We start from the raw sequence: 22842 nt of genomic DNA, 5'->3' as shown, positions 1-22842 counted from the left end.
TATGTAGATGACACAATTATGGGATTCACATCTACAGAAACACACTTAATATTTTTCAATCACATTAACTCTATACATCCCAACATTATCTTTACATATGAACAGGGAGGTGGTTTTCTCATCATCACGGAGTGGTTGATAAAAATATCAAGAATTGGGATGTCTTCTTATGGTGATGACTAGTTTGGATTCCAAACTTCAAAGCAATTGAAAGAATAAGATGGAGTGGTTGTTGCTGTTGTAGGTGTGATACATACAGAATCAATGGAAAGAGCATCACCCCAGATAAAATTTGAATTGGTAGGAGTAGAGGTTCCATTGGAATCAATACTGACAGTGTTGTCAGTACGTTAAATACAGGATAATGTATAAACAGTGACTTGCTCAGTTCATGCAACTACTCAAATTAAAATAATATAGAATGTTACAAGCATAAATAATGCATTATCTGGCAACAGATAACTGATTTTAACCACATACAACATTTAATGTACTAGTACATTTCACAAATTGGATATAAACATGGGATGAAACCTATCAACAAAACACCTACTTTGTTTACTAAAGATTTTACCAAATGAATACTTGACAACATACTAAACTAATAGTTTTCCCACATAACAATGAATTATATACATAATATCTACAGGTATTATACCTTGTCTTGTACAAAATATTAAAGCATAGACAGTCTCACCTGGACAATAACCTTTTCTGTCTATGCGTGCATATAAGGAAATGGGTCCTGAAGTGCAACACCAACAACATAATGTTTTTTCTGTAGTTTTTTCTACCATCATCTAATGGAAATATTCAATAACATTCCCTTCAAAGAGAGCACTCTTTCCTAACAAAAGATGTCTTGTACTCTAACATTAAAGAAGCAATCAGTATTATCATGTTTAGTTTTTCATTTCATTCCAACCTTTACATTAATGTGTTTACATATCTCCTACTGTCACTTCTTTAAAATGACAATTTAAAAATATATAACTTAAAATATTCTTCTCACAATACTAAGCAGAAAGAAAAAGGATAGGCTTTGGAGCTATAAATTAGTTGTTGGTAGTAAAAACTTTATCATTATAAACCTGTACATGAAATGTGCAATCAATCAATGTAAAAAATAGCAATTATAAATTTGGTAAGTAATTGTACTACCTCTATAGTTTCTCTACTCAAAGTATGATAAATAGAAATTGGTACCAAAACTCACGAAAGTAATTTGTTTGGTGATATCAGTACACAACTATGCAACCTAGTAAACAATTACATAACTATTCTAGTGAATGTTGTAGCTCTAGCAAGTATGAAATATATCCATTATTAAACTGTATTAAACTTAACATAACTTAATGCAGTAATAACAAAATGCCAACTTGTGATTAAAGCTATAGTATGTGCAACATTTTTAAATACCAGTTTTCCACTCACATCCACTGTAACCATGTTACATTACATATCTAGTAAAACTAACCAGAAAAATCCATACAGTGGGTAGATATACAAATTTGCAACTACACTGATTTTACATTATAATAAAAATAAATAATTTTGAAACACAGCTTCTAGCCAACAAAACCAAAGAAGGCCCATCAAATTAAAAATGGCAATAAAAAGAAATGAGAAAATGTAACAGAGTTAAATTTTTATACTTCATTTTATTTTTTTACTTTAATAAACAAAGAATTAACCTTTGTGAAAATTTTGCACTTTTTCCAATAGTGTTTCAGAGTGATTGTGTTACAAGAAAATTAAAAGAGATAGTAACAGGTGACACATACTTCAAGGTTGAAAGCTACTAATCACTTGCCCAACAACTGCAGATTAGTCTGATTTTGACTGATACACTTGGCATTACTAATAAATTAACAATGTGGGCAAATCTGCTTTTTTTTGGCTTGTATAAATGGCTTGGTATCTTTTAATGTTAAACTACAGAAACAAACTGCATACTGGTATTCTAATAACTGTATGATAATTACAATAAGTCATGTGAAGCTGCTTCCCTTAATTCCCTGACATATGCTGTGATATAAACAATCAATGAATATTACACTGGACAGTCAGAATGTCTGTTGTGATAGTGGACTTTTTCAACAATAGTGCTGCTAACCAGAGACTGTAAAATTTCATTTAAACCACCAATACTTTGATTATATCTGTCTTTCAGCATAACTGAGACATTGTTACCAATCTCCAGTAATAGAAAGTATACACTAATTATAACAAATAATCAAGAGAACACACTTTTGTACTGTAATATTATCTTGCCCAAAATAAGAATTTAACAACAGTACATATTTTATGTTTTTCCAATTATCTTTGTATACATAAATGAAATCCTGTGTAAATTGTGTTTTCTCAGATGTTACATAAAAGTAAATTATCCAAAAACATGATTTCTTTTAACCTTATGGATCCAGGTTGAGCAGATTAAACATACCCAAAGAAAGATCCAAAATTACAAAAACATTGAATACAAGTAAAATGCACATACAGTACTGTACAAAAGTGTCAGGACAAGAAAATATTTTATCAATCTTTCCTTTTTATGAGGTTAATTCTTCCATTTCATTACAGAATATAAAAGTCAACACTATGGTAATGCTTCACTGATCTCTGTTGACAATTGAATGAGCCAGTATGAGAAAACTTAATATTTAGAATTCCCATATACTAGTACAAAGAGCTTGTCATAAGGATTGTGCTTGAATGAACATACTGATTAACTTAGCATCTAAAATACCTGTGATAGTACCCAATGCAGTGTCTTAATTATATAGAAAGAAGTTAGCAAGGAGCTAGCATATGATACCAGTATTTGACAGAAGAAACCAATTTAATAGTGCTTCAGAAATTAACCTTGACAACAACCGTCTTCAACCCATATATGTTAAATTTTGTTGTCATGCCACAGTCCAAAATAGCATAAAGACCTGTCAGTAGAGCAGATAGTTCACATTCAAGCTTTAGTTGATTTTTGTTGGACTCTCCAACAAATTGCTGCAGACTTGAAATGCTCCCCAAACACTGTCAAGTACACCTTGGATAATGATACTGAGACAGGTAAGTTTGAAAACAGGAAAGAAGCAGAACACCTACATTCAATGATACTGATGTTAAGTATCTTCATTTATTCAGCTTTAGGGACAGAAGGAAGATTGCCACTGATCTTAAGCACAAGATAAACAACCATGTCCCAAATGACAAAAAAGTGTTCATATCTACAGTATCAAGAAAGCTCAACAAGAATGGAATATTTGATAATGTGGCAGTTTAAAAAAAAAAAAAACTACTTCAATTTCCAAATATTGTCAACAGACTGAAATTTGCTAAAAAGTAAAAAATGGGTTGTTAATGATTGGAAAAGGATGTTATGGACAGATGAGTCCAAGTTTGGAATATCTGGTTCAAAGGGTAGGTTGTAGGTCCAGCAAAAGAAAGGTAAAAGATACCTCAATGCATAGCACCTACCCTGATTTGGAGGTGTTTTTCTGCTGAGACAACAATAGATATTTGCAAAGAAAGATGGAATAATGGGCCAGTGCCAATACCATCAGATACTGATTTTCCATGGCATACCCAGTAGTTTAAATATTATTGGTAAAGGATTTTACTACCAAGAAGATAAGCTACCTCAAACTGTCATCCAACTATGCAGAAATTACTTAACTAATAAATAAGCTGCTGGAGTCATTCAACTGAGCAGAGATTTGATAAATCAAAAGCTACTTCCAAAATAAAACTTTATAGAAGTGTGTTAGAGACATTTGGAACAAAATCCCAAAGGTCACTTTTAATTAAATATGTTGCAACAATGGCTGAAGGATTGTTTGCAGTTATTAAAGTAAAAGAGGGACACACAAAACATTAACTGTTTGCTGAACTCAAGCACTCCTACTGAGTTTCTGTTGTACTAAATATAAAGATTAACAAAATTATCCATTGTTCTTTAAAAGTATCCTGAAATCAAATTTCTTAACATTGTCTTAACTGTTTACATAGTACTGTATAAGGTGCTAAAACACCTTGAAATTGCAATCTATCTTCCTTCTAAATGTGGGGAGAACTGTGTTTATTCATTTAGCTAATGAATTATAGTTGGCTAAGAGGAGTGGAAATGTGGTAAAGAATAACTATATACTTGAAAATTTCTCTTACTGAAAAATTGAGTTTGGCAGTTTTTTTTATTGTTTTTTTTGTAATATATTTATTAACTGAATTAAATGAAACACAATGAAAATAAAATGTGCCTGAAGCATTTCATGAACAAATTGCCTTTGCTACCTGTACTGCTATGTGCATACTATTCCATGTGCATAAGGTACTGTGTAGTGATCATGCAAGTACATGTAATCTAAATGGGAAAACACTGTATACTGCATATTAGAAAATGAAAATCTTTAAAGAAGCTAAAATATGTGTCTATAGCAGATTTCATATTTGAATAACATTAATTTTTACAGTTTTATGAATTGATAAAATTGGACTAAAATCATTTTGGCCATTATACATCTATATAAAGTAGAAATCAACTCAATCTGAAAACGACATTCACAATCAGATCGTAGTTTCTGTGGTTGATTTTGTGATTTTAAAAAAGGAAAAATGTACACACACCTGTGAAAAGCTTCTGTGCATAATACTTTACCCAGAGCAGTGCTGTGAATCTTATATTTAGCCCTTAAACACCAGGAATGTTGTAGGTATCACCATCAATTGATGATGGCTGCCATTTAAGGGTTAAACAAGTTGCACAGGGTCTTGCATGTATAAGAAATCATTTTAGCAGTGAGTTATAAATAAAACTTGCTTGATTGTTTTCGTATAATCAACTCTACAGCTATACTAGCAAAAAAAACAAGGTATTTAATATTAATGAAATCTATAAACTCTAAATAATATATACTACAAATAAATGGAAGCAGCAATTTTAAAATAAACTAGACCAACAAGTACTAGTATGAATCCCTCTTACAACATAATAAAGCTTCAATGTCAGAGATAAAGCATACACAGTCAAAGTGTTACAAAACAGTAAACATTAACCTATGTAATAAACAAAACAGATAATACAATATTAGATGTTTGTCAATTCTCTCTCAACTAAACACAAAAGTGAGCAAATAATACTGTATAACATACATGTTATCTACTTATAATACCTGTCACATACAATGCTATGGTGACATTTTGTTTTGTAATATTTTGACACAAAAGAAATCAAAGTTTTACTACTACGTTCACAGTCACAAGTGGTAATAAATAATTTTCAAATGATGAAAGCAAAGTCTTACCATCACATAAGAAAGTGGCTACTATTTAAGACTATTATAGTAATTTTAATACAAATTTCAAAGCAATTGTTAGTTTAAACCCTATAGCACACAACAGAATCAACAGATTTGCTATAATTCAAAGAATTACAGCAACTATAGAGTCATTCCCTACCAACTCACCTAGGGCTTTCCAGTTCATGTCGTAGATTTCCTTGAAACAAATTATGCAAAAGCTTCATTTTGATTTATTCATCCAGTTTTAGGATTTTACACAGCTAAATAAATCAAAATAAAGTTTTTGCTTGAATTTTTTCAAGTAAATCGATGATATGAACTGGGAAAAGTCCTTTCTTTCCGAATGTGTTGGTGTGGAATTACCCTATAGAATAACATTGAAACAAGAGTAACAATTTTATTAATAACTTCAGAATTACACCTGCCAATGTATAATAACTAATAAAATTGGATGTATAAATATCAATTACCTAAAGTTCACTTTGGCAATAATCTTTTTAAAAAAATTACAACCTAAACTCAGGAGTCAATTGTACAGAATTTACTAATTGTTTTTGTTATCACAATTTCTGACAATAACTTAGAATTATGGTTTGCTTAACAATACAACTTTTGCACTCACTGCTTCACCTCTTGCAGAGAAATATTACTTTGAATTGCTCCAATTATTTTAAGATTTAGGTTAAGGTACAATGCCTTTTGTGAAGTAATTTATCTATAAAGATCCTGTTTTTCAGTGCTAATGTAGTCAATATTCATTGGGAGAATATCTGAAAAATCACATTTACCGTAGTCCCAGTTGCAAGTGCAGGATTGGAAGGTGTGATGTTTGCAGTGATGATGGGACTCCTATTGAAGTTGAGCAAACAGAAAAAGAGGTCATTCAAAAAGAACTGAATCTAATCAAAATAGGATGACAAAACTAAGCAGAAAACTGTAAGAATAATTTACTTTATTCTTCTGATTGTAATAATTTTTATTCTCTTGGATCATTTGATAATTGATATTTAAACATGGTTGATTGAAAACTCAATGATCAAAAGTCAGAAGAAATAGGTGAAGAATATTTAATTTCTACTAAGTGTACAATATGTCCTAGACTTCACAAATATGTGAAACCATTCTTAGAGTCTAAATAAAAGTTACAATGGAATGGCCCCAAATAAACGTAATTTTACTTTGAAATAAATTTATCAATATCTTTAAGTTTCATTGCACTTTTCAAACCAAAGTATTGAAACTTATTCAATGTTTTAGGAGACAAATTTGCCTACCAAGTTTTCTCTTGTTTGAAGTTACCAACAAAACATGACAATGTTTGTACAACTGACTCATGATTTTAAGATTAACAATTTTTATTTATTTATACACTGTTAATATTTCCAGTACAGCATAAATTCTTTCACAACTTGTCTCTTTCAAGATATATTAATTTTATCATTTTCTATGGAAGGAACAATATTTCTGTGTGATTAAATGATAATTAAATTTGATGGATAAAAACTTGCAGTGGAATATATCCATGACATATTACTGTGCATAACTTAATGTTATTTGGTAAAACAATGACAATGGGTCTTTTTTTTTTCTGTAAAAATTACCAAATCAGGAGGAAACAGTGCAATAAAATAAAATATTAACACATTTTGTTTTAATTTATTTAATGTTTCCAATAGTTTAATGCTAAATTATTATAACTATATAAAACAACAAATTTCATTTCTGCAATTTGATAGCTTACCAAATACTCCATCCTGTTTATGTCAATAGGACTAATCAAGGTAAAAGCTTTTTTAGTCTTGTGATTAAATGACCAAGGTTTCTCCATCTCTGACTTTAACCAGTATCGAATGCTGCCATATTTTCCTTCAAATGAAGTGGAAACTCCCCTAATATGCAGAAAGTTCCAAAATTAACCACATTGTTTGAAGTGTAAGAAATCAAAAGCCTTGAAAGTTATGTCAGGAAAATAACAGAAGAAATAAAAGTTTCAATCTTGGACCTAAAGTCTGGAAAGAGCAGTTGATATCTTTAGTATTATAAATTTCATGGTAAATATTTTAAGTTATCACCCTAATAAATTTAGTCTCAAACAAATATAAAATTAGCTACAGGAAAAGTAAAAATATACTTCTGACTATGTTTTTGAACAGATAAATGGAATAAATAAGAAAAAGGTGCAATATTTTTGCATAGAGTAGTGAATATCTTACTATATTTTTTCTGACAGAATCAAGTATTTTACTATATTCTTTCATACCCAAAATTAAAAGTAAAAGTAACTAGTTACAACTATATTAAGCATTCATACTTATTAAGTACAAAACGGTCCAAAACTATCTTTCTATTTTAAAATTTAATAATCAAAGTTTGTTTTTTTTCCTTTAGAACTAATTATTATTGAGTCACACCAATAAATGGTACCAGTGCATGAATATGTTATGTTGCTGTTAGTCCACGATCCAGTAAAACGTTGAGGCTTGTGTACTTTGGCACTGATAAGCTCTTACTTAACATGCATAAAATTAATTCTCTCAATTATAATTTTTATGTTATAAATTTTTTATTAATAACTGGGTAAGCTAATATTTGGGAATACGTACAAGCCAACCATAGCTTCTAGGGAAACAAACTAGTAACAGTAAAAATTGATTGCTGCTTATAACCTACACAGAAAATATTGCTAGTCCTCTAACTCATTAGTGATCAACAGGGAGAATTGTTCTGAAATATTTAATATTCTTGATTTCATAACAATTTGATGTGTATTATTTGAAGTATAAATTCTGTGAATTGACTCAAATTCAGGTTGTTTTATTGATTTTATCTTTGTTGTATGTATTGGTCTTTATGGTAGATATACAGGTACATGCAAATTAAATATGTAATATTTTCTTAGCCGGGTAAATTTAAAATATACACATTTGACATTTCAGATATGTGAAAATCTACACAACTTTACGAATACACAGAATACTGTTAAGACGCATTCTTAGGAATATGATAATATAATATTTCGAGATGGACTTTCAACTACATATTCAACACACATTAAGTGAAGAAAGTGTGTAAAACACATTACACATAAAAGCTATTTCCCAGTCATGCAACATAAGGTAAACAAAGTGTACGTTTCTAGTTCCTTCTTAGTGGTGTTCACACATGTCACTCCTGAGTTAGTTCTGATGCAATAAATAAACTTCGTTACACTGCATATAAATATGTATGATACATAAAAATGCCAACATCTTGTGATTAAGGAAATTATTATGAGTATATCGGGTTTTTTTTTCACTTTACATATTATGGTAAAGTTTGGTTTGTTTTGAATTTCACGCAAAGCTACACGAGAGCTATCTGCATTAGCCGTCCCTAATTTAGCAGTGTAAGACCAGAGGGAAGGTAGCTAGTGATCATCACCCACCGCCAACTCTTGGACTACTCTTTTTACCAACGAATAATGGGATTGACCATCACATTATAACGCCCCCACGGCTGAAAGGGCAAGCATGTTTGGTGCGATGGGGATTCGAACCCGCGACCCTCGAATTACAAATCGAGTGCCTTAATCACCTGGCCATGCCGATCCGTTTACGGGAAAGTTATCATCCCTACAACTACTATCTGATTAGTGTAAAGCCACTGAAAAACTACACAGCTTAATAAAAAAGTGGAAAAAAATCAACAGAAATGAAGTGAATAAAACTGTATCTCTTGAGAATTAATAAAGCTTGTGAAATAAAAACTGCAATTACATAAAATATGACGAAATTTCGTAGACTTATTTACTCTTATGATTTCAAAATACTCTTAACTATGTAATAATGTGTATTCTAAAACTACTTATTAATCCACATACTAATGAAATTTCTACAGTTCAGTAGACATTCTGTGAACCGAGAAGTAAACCAACCTTATTTGTATTCCATAAACTGTGTAAGTTCAGTTTATAAAAACTGAAACTTTAGTACAACTAATTTCTGTTCTACATACGTTTATGTGGGAATTTCTACAGTGAAAACATTTGTAAGATACTCTCAACACGTGCGATTGTAAATAAATAACAAAAATTATAAATGCACGTACTAACACGTAAATACAAAATGTCAAGTAAAGTAATTTACAATAAATACATACACTGTTTCTCAGTTCTAACTCCTCATAATACGATGTCAGAAAGTGACCTTCATATACGTTGAAGTTTTGCTTCGAAGGGGTCGAATTTATTTTCATTAGATTGTGTTGGAGTGCGTATTTAATTATTCAAATAGTCATTTATTAGAATTATTCGAACACTTGGTCTCACCTCTACTTTTTATTCCATAGGTATTCTAAGAATGCGCTATTCTGCTAATGTGAGTCTGTAGAATTGTTATACAGCTTACACAAACATCACGCGCCTTTACGTTTATTAATAAAATATATCTCCGTACAGACTTTCATATCTACTGTATTAGATGGTTTACTTTTTAAGTTGTACATGTGGTGAATAAAACAAAAGTTTTATTTTCATCTAAATTCCATTTTATTTTACACCATATTACCTCAAGGTGTCTGTCCTATATAGTCATGTTTCTAACAATTCTGGATCAATAAACACTGGTAGCAAAGCTTCCATAAAAAAAATAAAAATAAAAAATAATAATACAATAACGTGGGAAATATTTCCTATTCCCACCCTTTTTTTTTCTTAATTCTCTGAATATTTTCTCTTTGAATATCCACAGAACAAAGTCGCAAAAATCTCTACCTGTAATATGCAGCTGCCTTTAAATTTGACAGAAATAACCGTGGTTTTCTTTCGGTTTCAGATTATCATTCTCAACACTAGAACAAAAATATTTAATCTTTCTAAAAGCTTTAATTAAAGAAATGCACTCGGCAGTTTTGGATATTTCTCATATTTTATTACCTGCAATCAGTCCATCTGGCTATGCGCCAAATAATACGTTTTTAAACACCTACAAATAGGCACGAATGTTTGACAGATATTTGTCACAGTGATATAGGCAATAATTGCACTTGCTTGTCCGTCGCATTCAACAGCTGGTGTATTTAGGTCAATGTTATACTAAACAAGTTTTATGAGGCAGACACATTATGTTATCTCTCTTACCTTGTATACATCACTAAAGTAAGAAACTATCACTTTTTTACTTCTATTTCCACTTTAGGTTTCTGTTCTGTATCTTTGTTTCACTCTCACCGTTATCCCTAATTTCATTTGATAACTGCAATTCCATTAGAAATTCGGATTTTATTCTTCCATATTCCATAATGAGGTCGCTGACTTTTTCGTTCATGCATAGTCAACATTCATTACTAATAACTTCACAGCGGTTTTTCTTTTTTGCCTCGGGCATCTGCAAGCGTCTTTACAACAAATATCGCTGTATTTTTGTTTTCGCTGCGTATTTTTCAATATAGCAGATGTACTTTTGCTGAAAGAAAATTTCCAAGCTAAAGAGCGCCATTTGGTATGATAAACTAGCACTTTGATAATGCCAGTGATATTCACCTCTGCGAGAAATACTGATGAATTTCGTAAAAAGTGTACATATATAATTCGGCAAGATTGCTAGTGTCATATGAAATATTAGTCCATCGGATTTTTGTTCAAGTATGTCTAAAGCTGTCATAATGAGAATGTTACGTGGCATTGTTAGGATATTGTTTGTTTTATCGTTGTTGCTGACTACTGAACAGAAGCTTACGTAGTTTCCAAACACATGATATGGGCCATTGTTTTGACCATCTGAGAAATATTTTATACAACTTGAATTTTTACTGTTGTATCAAATTATGCCTTTTGCACTTTTCTAAACAACTTATTCTTGACTTATTGCATTTTGTATTTTCTGTGCTTTTGCTAGCAGTGTTGTGCAATACTTTAGTGTAGTTTCTGACCACATGGTTGGCACACTCACTGCTCGGCCATATACTCTTTCCAAAACTGTTATAAACACTTTAATCACCGTCACCGGTTAGTACCTTATACCTTACTTTGTGCATGGATTCACTCTTAGAGAAATCTTCTACATTAATATCAGGTTCCGTGGCAGGAAATGATTCGATTAAGTTTCAGTAGCGTTTGTGCTCAGTTGCTGCTTGCCTTTTCTCATATGTGGCACATATGCAACGATATTTGTTTCGAACACCAGAAAAGCACAATATCTTTCTTGTACAGTGGCCAATAATGACTGCAACTCTAGTATCAAACGTATAACAATGAACGTAGTTTCTTGTTCCATAGCCAGCAACAGCTTTTATCCATGGATCTCCATCCAGATCCATATTTGCTGCCTCTTAAGCTAATCGTATTTCTTCTTTTCAGGTTCTTCCACTTGTGCCTATATAGTCTTCCCACGTCTGAAAAAAGGAAAATTTCAAAGTTATAATAAGATTTCAGCAAGCATATACATAGTTATACAAGAACTTATATTCATTGCTTATAGACACTTTACTGTTATTTATATTACGAGTACAAAAAGTACTTTTTTGGTTTTATTTCATAAAGGTAAATAGCATTTCCTTCTAAACAGAAAAGGCATGCAATAAGTAAATTTATCGTTTCTTATAAATAAAAACGTGTATTAAACTGTTATACATTTACAATATTCAAGTAAAATTCCCCACAAAAGTCATAGTTTATAATGTATAAACAGTAAACAAGCAACTCACTGTTCTGAAACTTGTCTAGTTTACATACAAAAGCCTCCGAGACTAATAATTTAAAACATCCACTCTATATTATACCAAAAAAAGAAACTGGTATTGTGGAAATAAATATATCACAAAACTATACACACATACTTCTCTCACTTGTTTTCTTTAGAATGTTTGTGCGCTCATAGCCAATATTCCTAAAACTGAAAGGATCTCCTCTTGTTGGGCACGACCATTTCCCTAGTGCGGTGAATTCCCAAGCTGCCGAAAACTGAATGTTTGATCTGGATCTCATCAAACAATGACTTTTGTTTCGCATTTTCTACAGCGAAAGTAGTAATTACTTTTGGGCCCGAAACGCTGTTCATTTATGAATAAAATACATTCTTCACTAACAAATCAAAGATAATGCTCACAACGTCGACGAATTTCCATTATAAAATGTCTCATGTCAGCTATTCGTTTTCCTAGTCCATCGTCGTGAACACCAACTCGCGGAAATTGTTCAGTTAATTGTGCTATCTAAATTAATTATTGGTTGTATCGAGTTTATCTACACAAAGTAACTAGCCTATTTACGCCAAACAGCCGGTAAAAATGCAAATCAACACGTGTATAAAAGGGTACTTGTTTCGGGTTTGTTTGTGGTTTTTCGAGCGAAACAAGTCCCGCAAAAACAAAAAATTGTAAAACGTGAATTTTCTTTTTTGAAATCCCAGATAAAGGCAACCTATAAATTAATGATAAAACAATATTTTAATAATACGTGTAAACTGTTACATTACAAAAATAAAACAAAACTGTTCTTTACACACTTTTGAAAGCAGGGGAATGAATGAGAACTTCTTCATAAAAACGTGACTCGAATACTCTTTTCTTACTAATAGATTAACTATTAAAGTTGAAAATATCATACATAAATGACAATTCACTCTTACTTTCTGACGTGTTTATGTTTACCTTTCATTTTTACTCTATTAGTTTACTTTAGGTCAGAGAATAAACGATATATTAATGGGATACCTGAATAATGTATTGTTAAACCAATAACATGACATACAATAATAATAATCTCGGAAAGATCGCTGACTGGCTGCCTCAGGGAGGGAAGGTATGATGTCATCAAAGATCACAATTCATAGTTTCCAACCTTGCCACCAGAAGGCTTGTCGTTAGGCGACAATTATGTGATAGTTGAACAAAGTATCACCATAGGACGCAACTAAACTATGGAGGACTGGAATTATAGTTCTATATGAAACAGGCAGTTAAGATGAATGATCATCTAACAGTATTACAAAGTAAAGAACGTGGGTTTAGGCGGCTATGACTCATAAATGTATCAACAAGAATATACTTAATTGATTTAATCACTCTGAAAAGGATGCTTAATACTAATTAGTTAATCCTAAATGTCAGTGAATGCTAATTTATTGGTTAATTAATTAATAAGTAAATAATCCTACTACAAAGTAGAAAACATGTTTCTAGGTGGTTATGGCTCATACAATATACAGTCATGTGAAAAAGTTAGGATACCATATGAAAGCCTGTGTATTTTTGTAACATTTTTGGATATATAGATATTTAATCTCGATTTCAACAAAACTGAGAGATTATAGGAATATAACTAAACAATTAAAACGGAAGAAAAGACTTTTCAGGATCTTCTTTAAATATAATTCTACAAAAAAATGCATATTCTAACTGAGGAAAAGTTAGGACACCCTACTCCCTAATGGCTAGTGTTACCCCCTTTGGCTGAAATATCTGCAGTGAGACGCTTCTTGTAGCCATATACCAGTCTCTGACATCGGTCTGAAGAAAGTTTGGCCCACTCCTCAATGCAGAATTCTTTCAACTGTAGGATGTTTGAGGGGTTTCTTGCATGTACAACCCGTTTCAAGTCACCCCACAGCATCTCAATGGGATTAAGATCTGGGCTTTGACTTTGCCATTCCAGGACTCTCTATTTCTTAGTTTTCAGCCAGTCCTTGGTGGAGTTACTGGTATGTTTTGGGTCATTGTTGTTTTGCAGGGTCCACGTGCGCTTAAGCTTTCCTTTTCTTACAGATGGTCTCACATGATCCTCAAGCACCCTCTGATACACGGTAGAATTCATGGTGGATTCTATGACTGTGAGCTGCCCAGGTCACAAAAATTCATATTTGGACTCATTTGTCCAAAGAACATTATTCCAGAAGTCCTGGTTTTTGTCTACATTCTCTCTGACAAACTTCAGTCTGGCCTTGATGTTTCTCTTACAGAGCAAAGGTTTCCTCCTTGCACACCTCCCATGCAAGTTAAACGTGTGCAGTCTCTTTCTGATTGTAGAGACGTGCACTTTCACATCAACAGTAGCCAGAGCCTGCTGTAGGTCCCGTGATAACATGTTACGGTGTTTGGAGACCTCTTTTAGCATCTTGCGGTCTGCTCTCGGAGTGAACTTGCTTGGACGACCAGACCTGGGCATGTTGGCAGTTGTTTTGAAAGCCCACCACTTGTTGACTATTTTCCAGGCAGTGGAATGGCTGATTTCAAAATCTTTTGGGATCTTTTTAAATCCCTTACCAGACTCATAAGCTGCTACAATTTTCTTTCTGAAGGCCTCAGACAGCTCTTTTGCTCTCACCATGGTGCTCACTCTCACTTCAACAGTCAGGAACACACCATACTAAATGTCTGAGGTTTAAATAGGGCAAGCCTCATTCAAAATGCTTAGTAACGATCTTCTAATCATGTGCATCTGGTGTGATACACCTGTGTGCGAGTTGAGCCATTTTAAGTGGGAATAAATGTGAGGGTGCTCTAACTTTTTCCTGAGTTAGAATATGCATTTTTGTAGAATTACATTTACAGAAGATCTTGAAAAGTCTTTTCTTCAGTTTTAATTGTTTAGTTACATTCCTACAATCTCTCAGTATTGTTAAAATTGAGATTAAATACCCATATAGTTGATTGATTGATTGATTGATTGATTTAGTGTTTTATGGCACAAAGCAGCTAGGATATCTGCGCCAAACGTCCGGTAAAAAGGTAAAAACAAATTAAATGTCGTAAAATACAGAAAAGGAAATGAAGGTAAAACAAAACAGCATTGAAAAACAAAAAAAGCATAAAACCAATGTTGACACCTAGTTTACAATTTTAAGAGAGAAAGCAGAGTAAAAGACGTTGTAAAGTACTTTCTCTAGCTAAATGGTAATGATCTTAACCCGCCAGGAAGACTAACAGGTAAGTTCAAGAAATACTGTCAGTCACCTGAAGTTGGTCTTTCCAGTCCTGGTTCTGGGTTATGTGTCATTATGGCCAGTACCAAAGGGTAAAGTAATAAAAGTTTAAAAGACATGCAGCAAAATTGAAATAACAACTCGCCAGGACGACTAACGAATAGTTCAAACGGATAGTTCAAACAGCAGCGTTAGTCACCTGAAGTTGGCCTTTCCAGTCCTGCTATCGAGTTATTTAATGTTCTGGCCATTTTTTAATTTCAAATTGAACTAGAGATTAAACTTTGAAAAGGGAACCACAAATAAAAAGGTGTAATGAATTAAAAAGATTAGTGGTCATTAAAAAACTAAACACTTTATCAAAATGGACAGTGTCACCATCACCAATAACACTGTCCAATGTTACAGATATACCCTGAGAAAAAAACATGTTTAAAATAGTGCCGTCGTTGAGAGTCGTAACGATGGCAAGAAAGTAAAACGTGGCTAACAGTGATTTGAGTGTTACACAAATTACACAATGGTGTAACAGTTGCAGACAAAAGAAAACGATGAGATAAAAAACTGTGACCAATATGTAGTCTAGTTAGAACAACGTCCTCCTTCCGAACCTTGTGGAAGCTAGATGGCCAAAGCCCAATATAGGGTTTTATTTGAAAAAGCTTGTTGTCGCGTTACTTGCTCCAAGTGGACTGCCAGCTGGCACGGAGCCGAGCCTTGAATACAGGACCATAGTCCATGTACGAAATAGGTACAGTGGTGATAGTGCCTGAGCAGATAGATTTAGCTGCCGTGTCTGCAAGCTCGTTCCCGCGAATACCAACATGGCCTGGTATCCAGAAAAACTGGATAGAAGTAGCAGTTAATGAGAAATGGGCCAGTCGGTTTTGAATATCAGCGAGAACAGGGTGTGAGCCAACGTGTAGCGATTACAGGGCCAGTATAGAACTAAGTAAGTCAGTATAAATAGTGCAGTTGGAGTACTGCTCAGCTTCTATATATCCAGGGCAAGAGATATGGCATACAGTTCAGCAGTGAACACAGAAGCTGTAGAGGGGATTCTGCGCGCAACAACCGAACCACAGCAAACCATGGCAGAGCCAACTGAATTACCTGATTTGGAGCCATCTGTATAAATTGGAATAGAATGATTGTTTGAAAGATGTTCATTAAATAAAAGACGGTACTTCCAATCTGGAGTGTCTGCCTTTTTCAGGTGACTGAAAGAAAGGTCACAGAGTTGTTCAGTGATGGCATTTATCTTTATACAGAAAGTGTGACACTCAAAACACAGCCCTGAAGTACTCCAAGTTTTTGTACAAAAGAACGGGAAAGTGTCGAACCCACATGAACTTGGAATCTCCTGTCCATTAAAAAATTTTAATAAACATGGGTAAATGGCTACGTAACCCATATGTATGGAGGCCTCGCAAAATGCCATACCTCCATGTTGTGTCCATAAGCCTTCTCAATGTCAAATATTGATACAAGATGTTGGCGTTTGAGAAAGGCTTCTCTGATTGATGTTTCAAGTCTAATTAGGTGGTCTGTGGTGGAGTGCTATTGTCGGAACCCACACTAGTGGGCGAGAAAAGGTTGTTTGATTCGAGGAACAAAACAAGACGAGCATTAACCATTCTTTATAAGGTCTTACAGAGACAGCTCGTCAAAGCAATTGGACGGTAGTTTCAAGGAATCTTGGGATATTTCCCCGGCTTAGAGAAAGGTAAAATAATAGCCTGGTGCCACGCATCAGGAAAAACATTCTCCTGCCAGATCTGGTTAAAGACAATTAGAAGGACATCAAAAGAAGCAGGAGACAGATGGTGGAGCATGTCATAGTGTACATCATCGGGTCCAACAGATGTACTGCCAGACCGATGAAGGGCCATTTTCAGTTCCACCAGTGTAAAGGGACAATTATAGACAAAGATGCAGTCAGTTCAAAAGGAAAGAGGTAAACGCTCTGCCCGAGTCTTGATGGCCAAGAAGGTGGAGAAACAAGCAGAAGTGCTAGATACCCGGCAAAAGCTTTCACCTAGAATATCATCGATGCTCCAGACATCAGCCACCTCCTGACCATCAGAGAGTAAGATAGAGAGAGGGACAGAATTGTAGTGCCCACTGACCTTTCGAATTCTGTCCCATATGACCTTGAAACTGGTGGTAGAAGATATGCTAGTTGTGAACTTAATCCAAGATTCTTTCTGGCTTAGACGTCTTACCCACCTAGCATGTGGACGAGCCCATTGGAGAGCGACGTGGTTCGAAAGTATGAAATATCTACGAAAAGTATCCCAGGCCCGTTTTTGAGCCTTCTGTGCTAAGTGGCAAGCAGGATTCCACCAAACGAGGATATCGTGGAAAACGTGTCGAGGTTTTAGGAATACAATGAGCAGTTGCTTGTATAATACAGCCAGGATCCTCTCCTTCCCTTCACGGGTCGCCACGCACGGCAAACACGTGGGTGAATGTTTAGATCCCAGAGAAGGTAACCAGACAAAACAGAACCTTCCCTGAGAGGTCCCCTCACCACGTACAGGAATCCACACCGAGGGGAAATATCCATATATCCAAAAATGTTACAAAAATACACAGGTGTCCTAACTTTTTCACATGACTGTATGTCTCATCATGACGATAATTGACCATCAATTAAATCACGCTAAAAAGAATGTTTAACACTAATTCGTTAAATCGATTACAATTAATTCATTAAATTTAATTCGTTAAACACTAATTCATCAGTTAATTAAATTTCCTTACCATTTATATTTCCTAAAAGTATTATATCTTACCTTTTTAATTATCAATCAGGTGTTTTTCAATGGCATGATATATTAGTTAACTTAACTTGATCAAAACTGCATGCATTTTTACCACACATACAACACATGATTATAGGTTTAAATCATCCTAAAAAGTACAATATCATACAACAGTTAAAACTTGTACTTTAATTTTAACAATTTACAGAGTAAATGAAACGCTTATTGCACAATGATACTTTTACTAACTTGTGACAAAATAATTTACTCATGTTTTACAAAGACGGACTATCACAAATACTTTATTACTATTATTACCGTAGGATTTTAACAAATATAATGTAACACTTATTCTGTAAGTAATCGACATCTATACTTAATTATGTTAAAATTATTATCTGTAATAAATATCTGTATAAATCATTGAATTATCGCATTCGTACATTTTCTACATAAGCACTTATCACCTGCAAAAGCACACACAACTTGTCAAAGTATGGAATACATTTCTAAATTGTCAATAGCTTTTTTCAGACAACGTTCTGCAAGACACCCAATGTTTCACAAATGATACATAACCAATAATCGCCTTACAACTAAATATAATAAATGAAGGGCTTACTGATTACTATTATTTAAATTACCACAAATTTCAGACTATCTGTCACGAAACACATAACACGAAGTTCTAAATGTTTCTATTATAAATTCATAAAACTAACGAATCCGTATTTAATGTCAAACTAAAATACACATATAGACAGTTATTGTGACTGTTGTCACAAGTAATCAAATGTAAATCTTTCTTCTTACAACACCTTGGAGATATTGACGTCACCAACACAGTTTATAAATAGAGCAGAGTTTGAAGAAATAAAGCATGACAGTCCTAGATATTTGACATTCAACAAGAGAGGTTCCACGCTAGTCACCAAGCAAGCAAGACGTATTGATATCTTTGCTATCATGCTGTTGAAGACGCAAGGACCAACTACGCCAATTATACCACTGGTCTCGCCGGTAATCGTCGATGGTCTACCGCTGCACCTTACGCCTTTACAAGTCGCCATTTTCATCGCTCAAGCTAAGCCAGGAGCAACCAGGACCCGATTCCTTCGCCGGGGCGGAATTCTTATCCAGCTCTCTGCACCCACCAATCAAGTATATCTATGTCAACCATGGAACACTGAAATTAATGTCAGTTGTTCCCCCACTAGAAGTCCTGTCAGCCTTTTCTCTGTGTACCTCAGGAGCGTCGACCCAACCATTCAACAAGAAGAAATCAAACAAGCCACTGAATGTCAAATCCAGACCAAGATACACGCCGTACATCGCATATTCTCCAGAAACACCAACCTGCCCACTTATTTCATGAAGATAGTGACAATCTCGAAGTATAGTGCTGATAATATTTTACGTAACGGATGTTACCATCACATATTTCACTTCAGTGTCGAACGCCCGCATCGCCGTTCCACCAACTCGTGGTCTAATAAATTTTTCAGACAACAAAGACAATCAACGGACAACTTCCAAAGGTCAACCACAGAAATACAACTAAATCCAGAACCAGCCAGGAAAAACACGAAAACAGAAAACATCGACGCCGACAACTTCCACTGCCAGCAACATCTCAAGACTTAATAAACCAAGGAAGACATGCGACAGTTCCTGCCAGATCTCAGTTCTTACTTAATGTAACACAACCTCCAGCCAGATTCAGACCATTGAAATTACGATTTCCGATGCGTCAGTTAAAACTTAGAACCAGTCCACAAGCACTCAGAAAACACAAACTAAAATTGCAAGAAGAAACAAATCATCCCATACCGCTGAAGAACAACAATCAGTCAACTCACAACCACTCTCATGTTTTTCTCATCACCTCTGGGCATCAGATGTGAACGCAAGTTCAACCTGAAGTTCTTCTCTGCTTTATAAGACCACAGCAAGCAGTTTTCAAGTCATTATCCAACCAGCTACTACTACATTCTAGCCTTAAGGCAATTGTGTTCTATTCCTATAATGTATTAATAACATTGCTTTTTTTTCAGCTACTTCCGGACACGGCCAGGGTAGATTATTCGGCGCCCTGGCCGTGAAAGTGGGTTTCCTCGGGGCACTCCCCCCACATCTAAATTTCAAGCATTGGATTTTTAGATCCTAGCCAAGGCAACATCCTAGCACAGCCCGAATCGTGCCGTTTGAGTAAATATTTCGTCTGGTCTGCCATCCGACTATTTGGACTACTGGCTCTGGCTTGGCCTACTTCCCTTGTGCCGCCTTTGTCTCTCTCTCCTTTCTCACCCGTCATTTTCATTCTGCCCCACCTCACTTCATCACCTTAAGACAAGTCAAATTAAAATACAGGAAAACTCCCACGTGAAGGCAAACAATCTTTCATGAGCGGGGTTGGAAAGGAACTACAGCGTTCCTGAACATGTTGGGGAGAGAATTCATCAGACCTCTCTCTCTAAACTAAACCCCTGCCAAGGTTTCATATTCAAGGCCTCTAACGTCTTGATTAAGGGAGTATACAAAATTAGGAAAGTCATAGGATTAAGATGACATATTCTATTTCACAGTAATTGGTTAGCTAGTGCAAGGGCCGAGTGATTAAAATATTTGTTGTATGTACCCCAAGACGGCTGGTATACGTATTAAATCTTTTATTGAAATAAAGTGAAGAACAACGTTTCGACCTTCTTAGGTCGTCTTTAGGTTGACATCTTTGTTGCTAACTAAATAGGTTCATCACATAACCACACAAGACACTGACTGTACATTCTTAATATCTGACGGGTCAGCGTACAATTATTACACACAGTGACCCACATACTGTTAGACTACAGTCGGCTTAAAACAAAATGATAGATCGATTCTACATAGATATGTGAAATTTCATTATTATTTTAATTATCTCATCTTTAGAAACAGTTGCTCTGTATTAGATGAGCATTTCAAATTATTGACAACAGTCAATATTGATTTATCTAACAACAGCGATAAATTTATTTTAAAGCAAAAACAGAAAAAAGGTTTTGTTTGCATAAACATTTCTATCAGGATTTACTACACTGACAATCAATATCATAACAATTACAAACAGAACAATAACTGTCTAAAACACCTGGGCGAACACTATGATAGCATCACCCTTTTCAAAAAAATGTGCATGTAATTGTCAAAAACTTTGCAATTGTTTTTTTAAGAATAAAAATATACAAATCATACGACTCGACTTAATTATATTACAAGCCTCGTAATTAATTTTACTACTACTAAAAAAAATGAATGACTTGCTGTTTCTACTAAAAGTTCACAAACATTAAAACTAATGCATAGATTTATACAAACTTGAACTTACGTCAAAGATTATTATGTGATCACTTGTGCTATGAGCAAACGATGATAACGTCATTGTCTTAATAATGTCATCAATGGTTAGAAATAAGAGGCTGTTACTATTTTAATGGATCGTCACATATACTTTAAGCAATTAGTTTACTAATAATTAAAACAAAATTTACCATTTTCTATAGATTATTCAATTTAAATCATACCATCTATTAGAAATAAAACAAAACTTTGCAGCCATAATTCTATGTGATTGAAAATCATTAAATAAACATAAAATTCAAAGTTCTGTTTGATCAGGAACATTTCAGTCAAACTTCGAAACTACTCTACTTCTAGGTAGTACGTAGTTCTAGCAAATATGTCATTTTTGAAACAGTGAACGCAGATTTAACACTATATAGAACAGATCATTGACACGCATGATAAAGGTCACTTATTAGTTGACAAAGTCTGTTTCTCAATACACATACCAACCGGTTAGTCCAATATATTTACACAAAAAAATGTTTCATTCACACTTTATCAAATGTATAAAAATGAAAGTTCTGTGATTTTCTTATATGAAACTCATTTCTCATCATAAACTACTATAATATTCATAGTATACGTAATTAAAATCTCCGATACACGTCGAAAATTTATTAACAAACTTTCAAAATACTTTATGATACTATTGACGAAACTTCCTTAGTTTATAAATAAATACGAAGCTTAATATTTTATGGCTAAATTACACCATGAGTATTTGTTACTAACAAATCTCTATTTCATATAGAAAACACGTTTCGTCATACTCGATGTAAAATTATATATATTTATATATATACGTAAAATCAGATATTAACAAGCTTACTGATACATTTATGAACAAAACTTCATATAATAATATGCTATTTTAAAAACTCCTTAGTTTATAAAATACTGACATACGCTTCATTGTAATAATACCTGTCATATATACTTGTTAAAGCAAATTATCATAAATGAAACATATGGGGCAAATTTATCGTTTGTTTGATTAGAATTAAGCTATACAATAGGCTATCTGTGCTCTGCGCACCACATTTATCGAAACCAGGTTTTCAGCGGTATGAGTCAGCAGAAATACTGTTGAACCACTGGGGCGAAAGTTTCTTGATAAAAGAACGAATGGGAACGCATGAGTTTAACTGGTCTTATACCAAACATTCCATGCACAAATGTTGTTGTTTTTTTGCTTCGATTTTTTTTTCTTTTGTGCCATGTTTAACCTATTACTGTAATATTTTTAAATATTTCTTCAAATTATACTTATAATAAAATGATTTCCTTCGATTAACTATTTCCTGTTATTCGACAATGTGTTCCTTATAGAGTGTGATCACCGGTTCCATGGTCATGGGCTGGTTATGTTATACTTTCTTGTTTAGTCCCTTATTGCTGAACCCCACTATATGCTTGTTAGTAGCCATTTACAATAAATTATATGTTTGTTTACTATTAATAGTAAAGCTGATCAATGGGCTAACTGTGCTGTGCTAA

General features: G+C 33.8%; 1 protein-coding gene across 8 annotated transcripts in view; it reads right to left on the bottom strand.

Annotated features, from left to right (window-relative positions):
* LOC143258494 (arrestin domain-containing protein 3-like) overlaps positions 1-22842 on the bottom strand; it is a 70932-nt gene that overhangs the window by 9469 nt on the left and 38621 nt on the right. For 6 of the 8 annotated variants that reach the window (XM_076517547.1, XM_076517544.1, XM_076517545.1 and 3 more), the window contains 2 exons: positions 7039-7186; positions 698-800 (listed from right to left, as the gene is read on the bottom strand). In XM_076517547.1, coding sequence (XP_076373662.1) covers positions 698-800; positions 7039-7125 — 190 coding nt within the window. In that variant the 5' untranslated portion in view covers positions 7126-7186. Of the gene's footprint in view, positions 1-697; positions 801-6085; positions 6147-7038; positions 7187-9434; positions 9734-22842 lie in introns of those variants that run through there. The other 2 variants (XM_076517548.1, XM_076517546.1) reach the window with 2 other exon arrangements.

This window comes from Tachypleus tridentatus, chromosome 8 (genome assembly GCF_004210375.1).
Source record: "Tachypleus tridentatus isolate NWPU-2018 chromosome 8, ASM421037v1, whole genome shotgun sequence".
NCBI lineage: Eukaryota > Metazoa > Arthropoda > Merostomata > Xiphosura > Limulidae > Tachypleus > Tachypleus tridentatus.
This window is presented reverse-complemented; position numbering and strand designations above follow the sequence as displayed.